This window comes from Hordeum vulgare, chromosome 3H (assembly GCF_904849725.1).
Source record: "Hordeum vulgare subsp. vulgare chromosome 3H, MorexV3_pseudomolecules_assembly, whole genome shotgun sequence".
Lineage (NCBI taxonomy): Eukaryota > Viridiplantae > Streptophyta > Magnoliopsida > Poales > Poaceae > Hordeum > Hordeum vulgare.
The window spans coordinates 617,958,797-617,976,961 of NC_058520.1; the positions used below are offsets into that span (position 1 = coordinate 617,958,797).

Sequence of the window (18,165 nt, forward strand, 5' to 3'; positions counted from 1 at the left end):
CTATGTGTTTATGTGTTTTTCTGAATCACATGTTTGGCATGTGTGATAGATACAATGTCAAGTGTGATCGGATGACTACGTTTCACAACAAGTTTTGCAACAACTGTGACATATATCTTCGACTGACCTAAACATAAACTTTGCTCTACATCACCACTACGATTGATCCTAAGTCAAACTTCTCTATATAAAAAAATCCATCAAAACATAAGAACATGAAATTTACAAAAAAAATTATATATTACAACAAAAGCTATAGAAAATATGGGCTAATGTCTACACATCAATTATTCATACTAGAAATTTATTCTATGATGAATGTGATGAAACTAATATGATTTCGTAGATGTTGGCATGTTCTTTTCAGATGACCGAAAAGAGTTTTGACTTAATACAAGGCTGAAATTTTCAATAAATTTGGCACATGTAATGTACAACTTCTCACACAAATCATATGATTTCTTACACATTTTCTCTTGAATCACAATCCATGTGATATTGTGCTTACAATTGGGTGATTGTTCGATGTTCAAAAAAAGGGTGATTGTATTTTCTTAGATCTATACAATTAAGTGGGTTTGCCTCTTGGTGTAATTGTAGTTCGCATGACATCACTTAATTGATTCATGTTATCTCCGTTGGAAATTGAGATACTTTAGGGAGATAAAGAAGATAACGGCAAACAACATGATGATGATCAAGTGCAGGTACGTGACAAGGTTGAAGTAGTGGTCCTCAAGTCCAAGGTAGCCCTCGAGGAACTCTCGCACTGTTTGGTTTGGTTGTCCAGGTACAAGAATTGGCTCCGTCCGGTCACCAAGCTGGGAGAACATGAGTCCGTACACCGTCCATGCTGCGGGGTTTGCCCAGTATACCCACCTCCACCAGACTGGGATCATCTGCGTCCACATTGCCACAATATTTTTGTTCATCAGGTTAATCATGCACAATCTATCCTCCATTTTTTGTTTATTTATTTCTTTGAAGGAAAATATCTAATTTAAATATGCAACATTAGTTCGTAAGGGTATTATATTAATATGAAGTTGGTATGGAATATGCAATCTATTGAGGGGTTAGTTGGGGATTCCATGACCCTAATTTGCCATGTTCTCTTAAATCTGTATTGTAGTTATAGGGGTTAATACTTGGTAGAGTGAGAGCCATACCTCTCTTCCGATGATGAAGCCAGAGAATATGTTCCAAAAGATGAAGATAAGGAAGGACAATCCTGAAGCTATCTCAATGTTTGGTGTTAGCGCCACCGTCATCATCCCGAAGAGTGTGTAGTACATGTAGCTTAACACCATGTAAAGTAGAAACCAAAAGAACTTATTGGCGGCCATTTGGAATCCAATCATTGTGTATACGATTGTCGCGAATATGAAGGATTGGACAAGCATGTAAGGCAATTCAATTGCCACCTGCAGATAGAAGTTTAACATTGTAGTTGAAAAAACATTGCCAAGCATTGTAGGTTTAGATTCTTAACTTAATTTTAGAGTAGACAAGTAATATTACTTGAGCTATGGCATAGGCCGAGGTAGAGTATGTGCCTGCTGCCTTTTCTCGGTAGAGAACAACCCTCTCTGTTGCCACAACCGGTTGTAAGATACAACAATTGTTGAATCCCAGAAACAATGATGATCCGTATATGAGCCCTAGTATATTGAATATATCTTGTTGTCGTTTACTGTTCCATAGGTGAAGCAAGTTATGACATACTAGAGGTATGGTATATTATTCATAAAAAAATCCTTAGAGATTTTTTCATTCTTCCCGCAAAAAAAGAGTTATTTTCATTCATACTTACATGGTTGATCCAGTTTGCCAGAATACAATTCCAAACATAATTGATAGAACGAATGTGTTTAGGAACCGAACAACATTATGCTCCGGGTTTTTCCAGTATGCACATCTTTGTTTCCATAGGCAAGCAATGCATTGTGCCCTAAAGTTTACCCAATATTTTGGAGGGAAATGTAGATCTTCTATGTTTGGCGCTGGTTTTCCAAGCTCTTCAATAAGAAGCATGTTCTCCCTATAAGGTAAGTATTAATCATATTTATACTTTTCTTATGATTCAATCCAACTTACATTCGAGTGGATGTAGCATTATGATTACATCATGTGTACCTGTATAGGGAGGAGTTTCGATAAATTTCTGCATAGTCCACTCCAATTTTGTATTCTGTTGTGTGTGAAGTGACATCCAACAACCATGATGCTGGGTTTTGTCCATCTTTTATTCTAGGAACACCGGGGATATCCTGTGTAAACAAACTTTTAATAGTTTTTTTCTCCATCAAGAATGAAGAATCACAATTGGCCAATCTTACCTCAAAATAGTTTGACATGTTGCTAGAAAGTCGACCTAGTGAACCACTATATATGGTCTGACCACCTCGTTTCATGAGTAGAAGCTACAATTTGTCAAATTTAATTGAGGTGAGGAAGTTAATACTAGTACTTACTCATAATCTTATTGAAGGCTCCATTTAAAAATACATGTAAAAGGACACTTGTTTGCCATTAGCAAGTACATGTATGCTACTATTAACACATATATAAAAGGAAATGGGCGGGCCAATTACATTGAATGCTTCACTTTCGCAAAAAAACTTGTTGGGTTTCATTCTTTGTAATTGATAGGGTAGTTATGTTTCTATATATTGCCCTTTCATTCATTGTGAAAAATGATAGTTTTTGGTTATGTGTATTCTTAGTTTGATGCTCTTTCCCATCATTGATCTCAAAACCAAACTATTCAATTCTTGCTTGTATTTCGGAGAAATATTTTTCAGATATTTAATAATATGACTTACTCATACCTCATCAAAAGCTTCAAATATTCCAATGCTTGGCTGATGAATTGTGCAAACAATTGTTCTTCCAGTGTCTACTGTCTTTCTTATTGTCCTCATGACAATTGCTGCAGCACGAGCATCCAATCCAGTGGTTGGCTCATCCATAAATATAATGGAAGGGCTAGCAACAAGCTCCACAGCCATTGTTAGCCTTTTTCGTTGTTCAGCCGACAGGCCAGTTGCTCCCGCCAGACCCACCATGGCATTCTTCAATCCTGTTAACTCAACTAGGTCCATGACTTCATTTATAAACATCTGTAACATATTTAAAGGAATGTATTAGGATATATTGTGTTATAAATTAAACTTCCAATGGTGTTAACAATCAAACATACATCTCTTTGGCATGATTTAACTTCTGAAGGCAAGCGAAGCCATGCAGAAAATTGTAGCGACTCATATACAGTGAGATTAGGTGAGTGGATATCACTTTGTTCACAATAGCCGGAGATCCTTGAAAATGTCTCCTGCTTCTTTGCATATCCTTCTATTGTGATTGTACCTTCAATATATCCTTCAGTTTTTCTTCCAGCCAAAACGTCGAGCAATGTTGTCTTTCCAGCACCAGTGATTCCCATCAAAGCTGTTAGAACCCCTGGTCTGAAAGCACCACTAACATCTTGTAGTAACTGAAGCCTTTTATCGGTTACTCCATACTTCATCATCTCCTAGAATAAGATATGTATTCCTATAGTGAACATGTGACTAGATGGATGCTACTATTTAGTAAGGTAATTTGTGTTTAAGAGTATACCTTAGGCATTTCGACAAAATAGTTGATATGATCAAATACAAAGGAAAGAGGCCGAAATGGAAGAACACCTGGTGGAATTGACGCACTGCCAATTCCCACTATCTTATTCGTGAACTCTGTTATTACCTGCATGTCTCTTTTGTTAACTTGATGCTTGTGTGGCGCTGCAAATCGTAAACAAACATGATAAACACCAATTGTAATTATTTTTCAACACTTTTGTTTTTTATATTTCTTGATATACGTACGGTTCATGAACTCGAGTGCAAAGATACTGAGTATATTGAAGGCCAATGAGAATCCAAATAATATAGTGACACAAATCCAATACCAGTGCCACTCTGTGAGCAACCCCCTGATCTTGAGGATAGCATCACCAACGGTATTAACATTTTCGTAATGAAATTCCTATCATAAGAGGATATTATTGATAGGTCATATATATGTCATATATATGTTATACATTGTATCCAAAATATTAGTTTAATGATTGCTTACTATTGCCCATCTTTCATCAAGGAACTCATTTAGGGAGATTGCACTTTGTGCATAGGTGAATGGGGATGCCCAATATCCCCATTGTAACCATTGTTGAAGATCATCTGTTCAATGCAAAAAGTTGTTGAGTGTCATAGAATCTTAGTGTGAACACATGTCTTGTGTTATAGATTTGTCATACATCTTTTAAAACTAAGCTAAATCACATACAACCTTTTGCAATGACGATGCCTCCAAATATGAAGATTGCTACGAGAGATGTGGTGGCAAGCACGTTGGCCATTACAAGTGTCCTTGCTACCGCAGCTAATAAGCGACACATGCTCATTGACATTTGATGCATGGAAAAAAGAACCAAGAAATGCTTCGTGAATCTGTAAAAATAATAATTAAGTAAATTATTTTCTATCACTACAACCTAATTAAGCTACCATGATAACCTAGATATTGAATTGACTAAGCGGAGATGTACCTGATAAAGGAAGGTGCATAGCCAATCACATAGTAGGTTAATATGGTCCAAAGACTTGTTTGTACGAAAGATATTGGGATACTAAGAAGAAAAACCGGAGTAAGGATTGCCCATCCTGGCAACGCTAGCAAGTCTCTTTGCTTGTAGAAAGTGGGAAGTCGCTTTATTGTTACTGCAATTTCAGCCATTCCATTGAAGTTTACTATCATAACAGCCAAAAAGAGAGCTCCGATATACTTATTGGCATCACTAATAGATTTGTGGTTCATATTTGTTCGAAGAAAAAGGGTTGATACCACCAAAGCAAGGATTGTTATCTGTATGGTCGTGAATATATGTAGTGGAGAGTTTCTTTTCAGAAGAAGTAATTCTCTTGAAAAGCATGCCTTGAAAATATTCCATTTGGAGAGACTTGAGCTAGTTTTTGCATCCTCCCTCTCTACTCTATTGTTTGGCACAAATATTTTGTCTTGTACAAGTCGAGGGAGATATGACGAATAGAAGGATTCTGTAAATTTTTCAATTGGATGGTAGTGATACATATGTTCCTCACCAATCCAATATTGCTTTTGGTCCATCTTTGAGGTTACCTAGACAAATGGAAAAAGATTTTGTTAGTTTATTACCATATATGTTATTATGCACAAGTACACAATATAATAATAAATTTCATGGAGAGAATTGTGATTGAATGCATGCCATAGTCTATGACTTTAATGTAAGTTGCCCCAAAGTTTTTCAAATAGTAGTTTGGTACTAAAAGTTAAATAAGTACTATTGTTTATCTAGTAATTCCTTCATGAAATTGTAATGTAGTACCTCTTGAAGGAAATCAGCTATGTCTTTCCTATTGGGGCATCTGAATCCCATGAACTCAAAGAAATCGGTAGCATTTTCTCGAGGACCATGATATACAATTTGACCCTCACATAAAAGGATTATGTCATCAAATAATTGCAATGTCTCGGGAGGTGGTTGAAGCAAGGAAATAACCACCGTGAGATCCATTAAATGAGCCATTTGTTGTATAACTTTTACTATCTCATATGTTGTTGTGCTATCAAGACCAGTTGAAATATCGTCCATAAAGAAGCATCTTGCTAGACCAACTAGCATCTCTCCTGCATCAAGGAATTCACCATGAAATAAAATGACACTAATACACTGAAAATAAGTGCTTAATTAGGACATTGGTATTGTATTTGATGGCATTGGCATTGTCACCATGTAATATGCTTTTGTTCTACATAGTTGATTAGCTAGCATACTGTTTTGCAGAACAAGTTAGTTTGTATTATTAACGTGTACTTCATTACATGCAAATGTATGTTATGAATCCAGTGCACTTTTTGACCACCATGTAGTAGTCTACGTGATTCCTGATTCCATCAGATATGAGAAAAAGGTTCATCGACTTTAATACGATATATGAGGTCAAGGTAGATGTCAAGGTAGATGTCCAACTATAATACGATATATCTAGAACACTCAAATTTCACCACTATATGGTCTTGATCTCATATTAAAGTGGACATCGACCAACACCCCATATATCTGGTCTTGATCTTCTTGGCATACATGTTTCTAATTTCACTCTGTTTGGTAGTGGTATGAATTCTTTTAGTGTAATAGGTCGGTGGTCCACCTTGGGGATTTGGTTGCCCGCGCAACCCCCACCCCCTAGTGTACCATGTGAGAAGGGATGAATATGGGCCATAATATGAGATGCACAATATTGGTAAGTGTTAATGCCACTTCCTCTCGGCACATATAAATAGAAAAAATCGTAGTTCAAAAGGGGCACAACTTTTTGGCGGTCACCTGCTAAGAAAATTACTAGCGGTTTTTTAACACATGTCCCATTTTTTGTTTCAAAACTAACCATTTCCCTCATAAGAGACCTTCATTTTTGGACCCCATTTATTACCTTTTTGAAACTTTGAAAAAACTTCAAAACTTCAAAAAAAAAATCGAACATAATAATTTCAAATTTTATGAAAATCATAAAATTCACACAAAAGAAAGACGTGGTGGGCCCCCATAGTGGTATGCATGTGATAATAACGCAAAACGCGATGGAAAAGATGGTGGTCACCTAGTTGGGTCCGAGAGTGAGTTAGTAATGGGCAGGTGAGTGTGGATACGACCACCTACCTTATAGCCATTTCATTTTAAAAGAGTTTCAAAATTATTCTAGAATCTCGATATCAGTGGAAATTTTGTCAAATGGTCGAAGTTGATGCCAAAAGGTCTAAAACGCTCAAAATAACTAGGGAGAATATAGAAACTAAAGGATAACAAGATGAGAGACAATTGTTCAATACCCCGTTGGGTCTGCATGGAAAAACTTTGTCCCAGTCGAGGTACCAATTGTTTTCATAATTGTCTAGTTTTGGCAAGTTCAGTGTGCAAAGTGAAAAAATCCACAAGTAGATAAGTTAAGGGATCATAAAATTAGTTTTCTCCATAAAGATCAAGCTACCGTGGTCAATTGGCAATAAATTTCAAGAATGGCAAAACAATCAACAAATAGGAACAAGATATACGTGGCACAAAGGATAAAATGCTAACCAATTGTTACTCTTTTCTTTTGTCCTCCCGATATGCCTCTTCTCATCTCATCCCCCACTAGGATATCAGCACACTCAGACAAACCAAGTATCTACATCACACAAGTCTTGTGATTATTATGTCAAGATAAATAAGAGTAGATTGAAAAGTTACTAGTACCTTGATAATATAGTTTGTTGTAAGGTTACTTCCTACTCCAAATGCGGTAGCCTGTAGATAACATATCTTAAGTGGTTGGGATATGAAATGTATTTAAAAATTTGAGAAAAATCGAAGTAACCACCTTAATAAATGAGTCAAGATTTTGGTCCACTTCATTGATGTCACCTTGCTTTCTTCTTACTGATTGTGCCATCATCTCTACATTTATCATTCCAAATACAGGAATCTTATTGGTTACTATTCAACGTGGAAAATAAAGGATAACTTTATCATCTACGTGGTAAATTTTTGAGTTCTAGTTTATGCATTTTGTTACAAACTTAATCTCCTTTATAAGCATATAATTTAGTATGTCTAAGACCTGTAATATGAATAGCACACCATACTTGGGATAGTAACTCACCAAAGTCATTAATGGTTCCCAACATATTGGACGAGAAATCAATTATCTCTCTGACAGTCATCTCAGCATGGTGAAGATCATACTGGCTAATGTAAGCATTCGTGTGTTGAGGTGTTGAGGAATTCAATTCTTCTTCGTTGTACAAGATCTTTCCTTTGCGCTAGTAAGATATTTTACATCAAGATAAATGCATTTTCCATTAGTCCTTGTATGTAGGTGCTTTTGTTGGTTTATACATAACCCAACCTACCTTTAGAGATGAATCCAACTTTCCTGTCAATGCCTTCAAAAATGTTGTTTTCCCAGAACCGGGCGCTCCGAGAAGAAGTGTCATCCTGGTTATGTTTGTATTACAATTTTCAAGAGCTTAGGTAAGTAAGTTAAAAGTCATACACTTTCAGTTGTGTTACTATGTGAAGATGGCATTCCTTCAAACAATTAGTTTGAGATACAAAGTGTCTTGTTACATAATATTACTCTAGTAAAAAGTATGCATATATACCTCGATGGTCGAATTGTGCCGCTTGCTTCTTTTATGATTTTGATTGATCTTTTCCTTCTAGAACACATGTGAAAAAAGGATGCCATATCCTACGCAAATAGTAAGCAAAATATATTTGAACCATGGACACCCAGTTTGCTCATGTTAGTACATAATAGCCAATCATCATGGGCCCTAGTGCACAAGGAATAACTTCAAATATAGGCTAGAGGAATAATAGCATGTGTGGTTGGCACACCTCTAACAACTTATTTTCCACAAGAACAGCCTTTCACGGAAGCAACATGGCCCGTATTGAGACCTAACTCCACCTCTATTTGTAACAAGGATAGGCTTTCTCAAGTGGTTTGACGTACAAGCTGCAAACAATGTCAGGTTTTGCCTCTAGCATGCATCAACATCCCATAAAACAATGAGATGGGTGTTGGAGAGGGTGGTGTCCCAACCACCCATGCAAGGTTGAAAAAGGCGTTCCTAAGTCAAGCAAGTGTGAGGGGTCTCGCCGCTTCATCTAGGTGAATAGAAAGTCGAGGGGGAGCGTAGTGAAGGGGCTTCTTGATATCATCTTCATCATGTCTACTAGAATAAGGAAATATGATTTAGTGTTGTGAAGTATAAGAAGAGACACTAGAAGCAACAACTCAGTCACAAAGAGGTACTTTTTATTGATTTGTTGTGCGGTACTCACAAGATGATTATGAAAATGAAATGCCACATGTTAATGTTTATGTCGTTCATGGTGATGAAGTTGCAAAGGTTGACACACATGATGCAAAAAGTGATGAAGTTGATGATGGTAACATTATCATTAAGGGGGGGGGGGGGTGGGGGTATTAATATTGCTAATTGAGGTGATGATGCTAGTAGTGCCAATGAAGGTCATATTTGTTAATATTGTTGATGAACGTAATAATTCTAATATTTCTAATAACACCGGTAATCCTTTTAAGCATTATATATTTGACCAAGAACTTCAGATGAAATTGGTACTGAATGATAGTTATTTCCATGCAGAATGGTTCCTAAGAGAAACTTGCTTATTGAGCATGGTCCTGGAAATAAATTGTCTAGAAGGTTTTCTACCTACCATAGACTAGACTTCTCTCTAATGGATAAAAGTGTGACACATGATGGCTTGCACACACAAAGATATTGAAAAAGTAATTATTTTATGAATATTATCAAAATAGGGGGTCATGAGAAGGTAGTTAGCATATTAGAGTTTTATAAAGGATTCATCGTGTAGTAAACTAAAAGAGCACGAAACTAGTAGAAAACATAGTCACAAATATGATTACATGGTGTGACTTGCACCTTATGTTTCAAAAGAATCAAACAATTAATAAAGTTGCTAGGGGAAGAAAGGGGGAATTGGAGAAAAGTGTTGTTCATGGATCTTTCAAATGTAAAATTTCTTGCTCAACATAATATGGCATTTTGTGGGAGTAATAGGACTAATTCAAATGTTAACTGATTTTGAGCCAGTTATCAAAGAGCATGTTGGCTGCATCAGCAATGATAAATTTCGTGACCGTTGTCTTGGTCCTTCTATCTAGAACGAGTTAAATTTATCACTGCTACAATCTGGTTTGAAATCATTGAAAAGGTAAAAGAAGCAAAGTACTTATGTGTTAATGAGGACGTACAATCTGGTTTGAAATCATTGAATGGAGATTGATATTCGTCTAGAGTTCCGCACCAATCATAATATAAAAGAAGTCAATTTAATGAGGACGAACATGATGATCTCTAGGGGAAACATTTAGGGTCAATTATTGTATACATTCTTTTGATCAAGATATCATTTGACTTACTACTCCCTCCCTCACAGTTTAGAAGGCACAATTCAATTTGCATGCATTTTCAGAATAGAAGAGGATTAAGGCACATGACATTTACTGCTTGGTTAATTAGGAGTACTAGTAGGCTGCATGCATAGTGGAAACGCTGGGCGTGTATCTATGCGAGATGGAAAGACTCCATGCATGATGACTCCTTGTTTAGTGGTTGTGTGAGTTACTGTGCATTATCGTCTCAAATAATTAGGCGTCATGTGTGGTTATTGTGTGAGCACCTGCAAAGAAAATTAGAGTCAATCAAGATTTACATTGGTCCGAGAGACCGCTCATGCACGCCTTCTAAACTGTGTCGGAGGGACTAATGAATATATCAGAGGTACGAAAAACATTTGGTTTCTTGTTTACTTTAGATAGGTTGTGATCCTTGTATAACAAGTTTGATGGTTGCTTGTGTTAATATTGAAGATGCACTTATAAGTGGAAAACATAAACATAAGAAATCTAAGTGTTCTGTTGATATTGTAAATGTAAGTGGTCTGTGGTGATGTAATTTGGCTTGAGGACTCACTTAAGAAATCTAAGTGTTCTGTTGATATTGTAAATGTTTTGAAGAAGTGCTCCTTAATCACACTCTTTATTCTAAAATTAACTCCAAATGCAGTGTACGTTAAGCCACATCACTCTAAAAGGAGCATACATTAGATTATATCGAGGATTGGTAAAGTCTGTTAGATCTTTACAATTAGAGCTTACGAGTGCTCATGTATTTTGGCTAAAAGATGTCCCTTGGCGAAAGGGTGCCTCTTTGGGGAATACACGCCTCTTAATCTTTGTGGAATGGTATCTTTTCATAGAAGTACTTTTTAGAAAGGAATAAAAATAAGCACAATATTTTTGTATCAACACGTTACAAAAACCAGTTTGTATGTTCCTTCCAAAAGATGTGACCATTGAAATAGATATAATCATGCTAGCCAATTATTGTACCAAAAATTTAACATTATAATTTATGGTTTGACGACAATAGAACTTGAAAATGATGTCTTTGAGAAGTTTAATTATGAAGAAATGATGAAAGATTTAATTTCAATAAATATTATACAAATGTTTCTTTTCGGTAGAACACGAGGTTCGTTTATTGGTTTATGAGTATGATTACCATTTTAGCATTAGTATTTGATATATTTCCTAAATATCGTGCCGAATAACACATATCTTCAGTTATATATATAGTTGAGCAAGAGTATACATTAGTTATATTAGTTCTTCATTTAAATAAACTTTATGACATTTAGGGGCCTATTTTGATTTTTGCCGGGGACGTCAAATTTCTGGAGACGTCCGTGGTGCTTACACCCAACCAGTCGCGCTCATTGCTAGTAATAAGCATATATCTCTACAAGAAACTTCTACAGTAGGTGAGTATATATATTAGTCAAAACCAACTTTTTTGTGCAGGATTCCTTGGAAACAACCATTTCTTGTAAATTTTCAAAGAAGCCTGAAAGAAAGAGATGGGAGAGAAGCTCCCCCTGATTCTATTCGCCCTTACCCGCCAACAATGCACCACTTTGAAGATCGTGATTGGCAATTCAGATCTTAACAGGCCGGTCATGTCTACAGTTTGAGAAGACGCGGTAGCAGGGCAAGCAAGGCGATAGATGCATGGCGGTGATACAAGCGAAACAAGATATTATCCGCGTCTCAAATTCATTAGTTGTCTTATGTGTTACTTACTAGATAGGAGTACATCCGTATGTATCCGATCTTCTAATTAAGAGACGTCTGGAGGGAGGGAGTAGTATCCAGCGTACGTACCTGGACGGCGTTGACAGCGCAGTTGAGCAGCGTCGGCAGCTCCCGGCGGCCGATGCGCACCTGGGCCTCCACGGCAAGGTCCTGGAATCGCACCTCCACCTTGGGCCCGGCGACTCCAAGACTGCATGCATGCCATCGAGAGCACAACTATAGTAAGTAAGTACACTAGCTAGCTAGTAAAACACAAGTATATGCTCATAGTATAGAGAGTTTTTTTTTGAGTTGCTAGTAGTATATATTGATATGCTCATTGCTCAAGTCAAGAGATATGCATATACCTTTCCTTGTTCTGGCGGAGCATCTGCAGGAAGCGGCGGTTGTCCTCATGGCTCAGCGGCGGCGGCGGCGGCCGCAGCCCGGGTTGAGCCTCACAGCTGTGCTCGGTAGGGGTAGGAGTAGTCGGCATTTCCGGCGAGCTTGCTTAATTTTCGATCGGTGCGCTTGGTGTGTTCTTGTATGTCCTCGCCTGGATTAATTGTACATGGAGTCAAACGAGAACCTCACTGGCGTATCGCCATGGGATCAGCGAAACGCACGCGTCTGGATTAATTATACAAGTCTTGGGTTGGGGCAACGTTAACACGTCCCTGATCATGTGGTTTCTTTCTTTATTTCTCCACACGATCGTGCCACGCCGCACGCGATGCGATGCCATCACCAACACCAAGTAGGATCATATATATCGATCCAGCATATGGTTAACCCATGCACATGCATTGCATGGTTTGGTTTTCATCCTTGGCTAGTACTCCTAGCTACGTCCTTAATTAGATATAGATATAGATAGGCCATCCGAAGAGGTAACAGGTAGTACGTCCTGATTTACTAGTACGTCCTTTACTTACATACAAATCCAACAATATTATTAATTATTATTTTTATAGATGCATTAATATTTTACTAAGTTAAGTAGGAGTGTATGATCAAACTTTGACCCAAGCTAGTTAAGTACGTAATTGACAAGGACGGTATCTGATTTGGTTGCTTCACTACGTACTCTCATTGAGTAATTGTGTTAACCCGATCGAGCTAGGCCAAGGTTCACGCTTGGCCGAAGCACATGATCATCTCCAGCAGCAGGAACGGGATCGAGGATCTGCTCCACTTAGGTACTACGCAACTAAGTTCCTAGCTGTCTACTTAATTCTCAATCCGGTGTCTCTACCATCAACCTCCTCCGGATCCGCCCATTCCACGCTCATATTGGATAACGAATATTTTAAGTCAAACGGAACGGAACATGGCAACTTGTATACAAATCATCATTTCAAAACTTGAACCTAGACAAGTTGTGGTATTAACTATGTCACACACATACCACACCATTTTTGTTAACAAATATTTCAAGTCAACCGTAGAAAAAGATAAATCGGATCGGATCATCACGCATGCGACAGGTAAGCTATGTGCTACTTTCGATGCTAGCTAGGGCAAGGTTCGCGCTTGGCCAAATCACATGGTCTCTATTGGGGGCGATTTTAATTAGAGCATCTCCAGCTATAGGTCACTAGTGGAAAACGGGCCTTTGGCCGGGACCCTTTAGTCCCGGCGTGCCTCTGGACCGGGACTAAAGGCCCGGCCACGTCGCCCCAATTCTCAATGCCTTCCTCGAGGCTTTAGTCCCGGCCCGTAAGGAGCCTTTAGTCGCGATTCGTGTCCCAAACCGGGACTAAAGGGCTACGCGGTGGGCAGCCCGCATGTGCGCCATCTTTAGTCCCGGTTTGTGTCTCAAACCGGGACTAAAGTCCTCTGCCTATATATAGCACAGCCCCCCTCTCCCCTCTTCCTTGCATTTTTCTTGGATGGAGGATTGTGGGTGTGTGCTAGCTCTCCACTTTTTTTTGATGCACTAGAGGTGTTTGTTGAAATGTGTGTTAGAGCGATGCCGCTTCAGTTCACCGAACACAACTACGATATGAGATGCCTGAGCCACGCTTAAACCTCTTCCTCTTTATTTCTACTTATTCTAAAAGGTTAGCAACTATATTTCCTCGTTTAGACCGTGCGGTACTAATTTTTAGGATCGTGATTGTATTTGATATACTGTCGTATAACACAGATGAGCCATCCATGGATGTACGGTGATCGACGCACAGCCGCTTACAGAGAAGGCGTGCATTCTTTTCGAGATGCAGCCGATGCGAACAAGCATGGTGGTGGCTTTATGTTTTGTCCATGTGTTGAATGTCGGAATGAGAAGGATTACACTTCCTCAAGAGTCATTCAGAGCCACTTGCTTCGGTCCGGTTTTATGTCGGGCTATAATGTTTGGACCAAGCACGGAGAAAGAGGGGTTATGATGGAAGACGACGATGAAGAAGAAGAAGAGAACGATGATGACAACTACCGATCTATGTTCCCTGAGTATGCTGATACCGCAATGGAAGACAATGAAGAAGAAGATCAGGATGAAGAAAGGGAACCAGATGAGCCCGCTGATGATCTTGGCCGGGTCATTTCTGATGCACGACGAGGTTGCGACACAGAAAAGGAGAGGTTGCAGTTCGAGCAGATGTTACAGGACCACAACAAATTGTTGTACCCAACTTGTGAAGATGGCCAGAAGAAGCTGGGTAGCACACTGGAATTGCTGAAGTGGAAGGCACAGACCGGTGTGACTGACTCGTCATTCGAAAAGTTGTTGGTACTGATGAAGAAGATGCTTCCAAAAAAGAACGAATTGCCCGCCAACACGTACGAAGCAAAGAAGCTTGTTTGCCCTCTAGGATTAGACGTGCAGAAGATACATGCATGCCCTAATGACTGCATCCTCTACCGCGGTGAGAAGTACGAGAATATGAATAAATGCCCGGTATGCACTGCATTGCGGTATAAGATCAGAAAAGATGACCCTGGTGATATTGAGGGCGAGCCACCCAGGAAGAGGGTTCCTGCCAAGGTGATGTGGTATGCTCCTATAATACCACGGTTGAAACGTCTGTTCAGAAATAAAGATCATGCGAAGTTGTTGCGATGGCACATGGAAGATCGTATGAAAGACGATAAGTTGAGGCACACTGCTGATGGTCGGCAGTGGAGAAAAATCGAGAGAGAGTTCCCGAGATTTGCAGCTGACGCAAGGAACTTATGGTTAGGTCTGAGTACAGATGGCATGAATCCTTTTGGGGAGCAGAGTTGCAGTCACATCACCTGACCCGTTACTCTATGTATCTACAACCTTCCTCCTTGGTTGTGCATGAAGCGGAAGTTCATTATGATGCCAGTGCTTATCCAAGGTCCAAAGCAACCCGGCAACGATATTGATGTGTACCTAAGGCCATTAGTTGATGAACTTTTACAGCTGTGGGCCGAACCAGGCGTACGTGTGTGGGACGAGCACAAACAAGAGGAATTTGACATTCGAGCGTTGCTTTTCGTAACCATCAATGATTGGCCTGCTCTTAGTAACATTTCAGGACAGTCAAACAAGGGACACAATGCATGCACGCACTGTTTGGATCAGACAGAAAGTATATATCTGGACAAATGTAGGAAGAATGTGTACCCGTACAATCGTTGTTTTCTTCCGCCCAAGCATCCCTTAAAGGAAAAAGGCAAGCATTTCAATGGCAAGGCAGAACTCCGGGGGAAGCCTGTCATCCGTACTGGTGCTGAAGTATTTGATATGGTCAAAGATTTAAAAGTAATCTTCGTAAAGGGTCCTGGCAGCCAACCTGTTCCTAACGGCCCTGATAAGCGCTTACCCATGTGGAAGAAGAAATCTATATTTTGGGAGCTACCCTACTGGGAAGTCCATGAGGTCCGCTCGGCAATCGACGTGATGCACCTGACGAAGAATCTCTGCGTGAATATTCTAGGCTTCCTGGGCTTGTATGGGAAGTCAAAAGATACACCGAAAGCACGGGAGGACCAGGAACGTCATAAAGGAAGAGATGGCATGCATCCATGACAGTTTCAAGGGCGTGCCAGCTACGCTCTTACTAAGGAAGAGAAGGAAATCTTCTTTGAAGTCCTTTTCAGTATCAAGGTCCCGACTGGCTTCTCGTCGAATATAAAGGGAATCATAAATATGAAAGACAAAAAATTCCAAAACCTAAAGTCTCATGACTGCCACGTGCTTATGACGCAATTGCTTCCGGTTGCATTGAGGGGAATTCTACCGGAAAATGTTCGCCTGGCAATTGTGAAGGTATGTGCATTCCTCAATGCAATTTCTCAGAAGGTAATCGATCGAGAAAGTCTATCAGGGTTACAGATTGATGTGGTCCAATGTCTGGTCAGCTTTGAGTTGTTGTTCCCGCCATCCTTCTTCAATATAATGACACACCTCCTAGTTCACCTAGTCGAAGAGATTATAATTCTCGGTCCTGTGTTTCTACACAATATGTTCCCCTTCGAGAGGTTCATGGGAGTCTTAAAGAAATATGTTCGTAACCGCGCTAGGCTAGAAGGAAGCATCTCCAAGGGCTATGGAACAGAGGAGGTCATTGAGTTTTGTGTGGACTTTCTTCCTGACCTTAAGCCGATTGGTGTTCCTGAATCTCGGTATGAGGGTAGGCTCACAGGAAAAGGCACACTAGGAAGGAAAGCAAAAGTATGTATGGACGGGCATTCTTTCTCTCAAGCACACTACACAGTTCTACACAATTCCACCGTGGTGGCTCCGTATATCGTGAGAAACAAGAATATTCTATGCTCCGAAAATCCTGGGAAGGCTGACTCTTGGATTAAAGGGGAACACGAGAAGACTTTCGGCAGTTGGTTGCAAACACATCTCATGAATGACAACACCGTTGGAGATCAGCTGTACTGTTTGGCCAGGCCACCATCTTCGACTATATGTACTTTCCAAGGGTATGAGATAAATGGGAATACATTTTACACGGTTTCCCAAGATAAAAAGAGCACCAACCAAAATAGTGGTGTCCGCTTTGATGCAACAGACGAGAATGAGCACTGTTTGGAAACATATTACGGGTACATAGAGGAGATATGAGAACTTGACTATGGACCTACTTTTAAGATCCATTTGTTTCGGTGCAAATGGGTGAAGCTGACAGGAGGCGGGGTAGTTGTAGACCAAAAGTACGACATGACAACAGTGGATCTCAACAATCTTGCGTACATGGACGAACCATTTGTCCTAGCCAATGATGTCGCTCAGGTTTTCTATGTGAAGGACATGTCTACAAAAACGAGAAAAAGAAATCAGCAAAAGAAGATATCGTCCGATGAGCCAAAACGCCGCATAGTTCTTTCAGGGAAAAGAAACATTGTGGGAGTAGTTGACAAGACATACATGTCAGAAGATTATAATAAGTTTCATGAAATTCCGCCCTTCAAAGTGAAAACTGACCCAAGCATCCTACTGAATGATGAATATTCTCCATGGCTACGACCCAGAAGAAAACAGAAATAATAGATAGGAATAATGTAATAATGTATTAAACCTTTTATGTAATGCATGTATGGAATGTACTAAATTTCAAACACTTTTCATTTTCATAGTTTTGTCAAATTCTCAAATACGCAAAAAGAATTTTAATAAACCTTTGTAAGAGATGAGTTCTTGTTCGAAACCCTGATACTTCGAGAGAGATTGTCCGTTTTGTACACGAAGTGCATCCAGTTTTTGTCGTAGCCCTCTCAACTTTTTAACACATGCTATGTGGGTGAAATGATGATAGCATGCCAACTTTCAACATTTTCAGAGTTCATTTGTAGTGCTTTTCAATTTCAGGGTCAACTAGCTCAAAAAAAAAAGTAAATGCACGAAGAATACCAAATGAAGTCAGAAATTGTTGAAATTTTATGATGTGCCTTTGAATGGTGCATTTTGAACACACAAAAAGTATGGAGTTCAAATAAGTTCAAAAAAATGAAATTCCTTTGTAAGAGATGAGTTCTCGTTCGAAACCCTCATACTTCGAGAGAAATTGTCCGTTTTGTACACGAAGTGCATCCAGTTTTTGTCGTAGCCCTCTCAACTTTTTAACACATGTTATGTGGGTGAAATGATGATAGCATGCCAACTTTCAACATTTTCAGAGTTCATTTGTAGTGCTTTTCAATTTCAGGGTCAACTAGCTCAAAAAAAATAAGTAAATGCACGAAGAATACCAAATGAAGTCAGAAATTGTTGAAATTTTGTGATGTGCCTTTGAATGGTGCATTTTGATCACACAAAAAGTATGAAGTTCAAATAAGTTCAAAAAAATGAAATCCCTTTGTAAGAGATGAGTTCTCGTTCGAAACCCTGATACTTCGAGAGAAATTGTCCGTTTTGTACACGAAGTGCATCCAGTTTTTGTCGTAGCCCTCTCAACTTTTTAACACATGCTATGTGGGTGAAATGATG

General features: G+C 39.1%; 1 protein-coding gene across 1 annotated transcript; it reads right to left on the bottom strand.

Moving 5' to 3' along the window:
- Positions 1–435: 435 nt before the first annotated feature.
- Positions 436–12,348, bottom strand: LOC123445734 (ABC transporter G family member 45-like). The gene is made up of 22 exons (XM_045122765.1): positions 12,125–12,348; positions 11,847–11,967; positions 8,230–8,318; positions 7,978–8,062; positions 7,728–7,887; positions 7,446–7,522; positions 7,322–7,372; positions 7,163–7,253; positions 5,411–5,712; positions 4,592–5,181; positions 4,333–4,493; positions 4,120–4,223; positions 3,870–4,029; positions 3,622–3,785; positions 3,203–3,535; positions 2,832–3,122; positions 2,340–2,423; positions 2,137–2,270; positions 1,814–2,041; positions 1,522–1,693; positions 1,170–1,424; positions 436–899 (listed from the first exon to the last, which is right to left on the bottom strand). Exons 1-22 carry the CDS (start codon positions 12,250–12,252, stop codon positions 630–632), a joined length of 4,050 nt encoding a protein of 1,349 aa, XP_044978700.1. The 5' UTR covers positions 12,253–12,348; the 3' UTR covers positions 436–629.
- Between the last annotated feature and the right edge of the window lie 5,817 nt (positions 12,349–18,165).

Coding starts and splice junctions, on each gene's coding strand:
- LOC123445734 (XM_045122765.1), bottom strand. CDS start 12,252: ATGCCGACTACTCCTACCCCTACCGAGCACAGCTGTGAGGCTCAACCC. Junction 11,968..12,124: donor CTCCGCCAGAACAAGGAAAG/GTATATGCATAT, acceptor GCATGCATGCAG/TCTTGGAGTCGCCGGGCCCA. Junction 4,494..4,591: donor TATGCACCTTCCTTTATCAG/GTACATCTCCGC, acceptor TTATTTTTACAG/ATTCACGAAGCATTTCTTGG.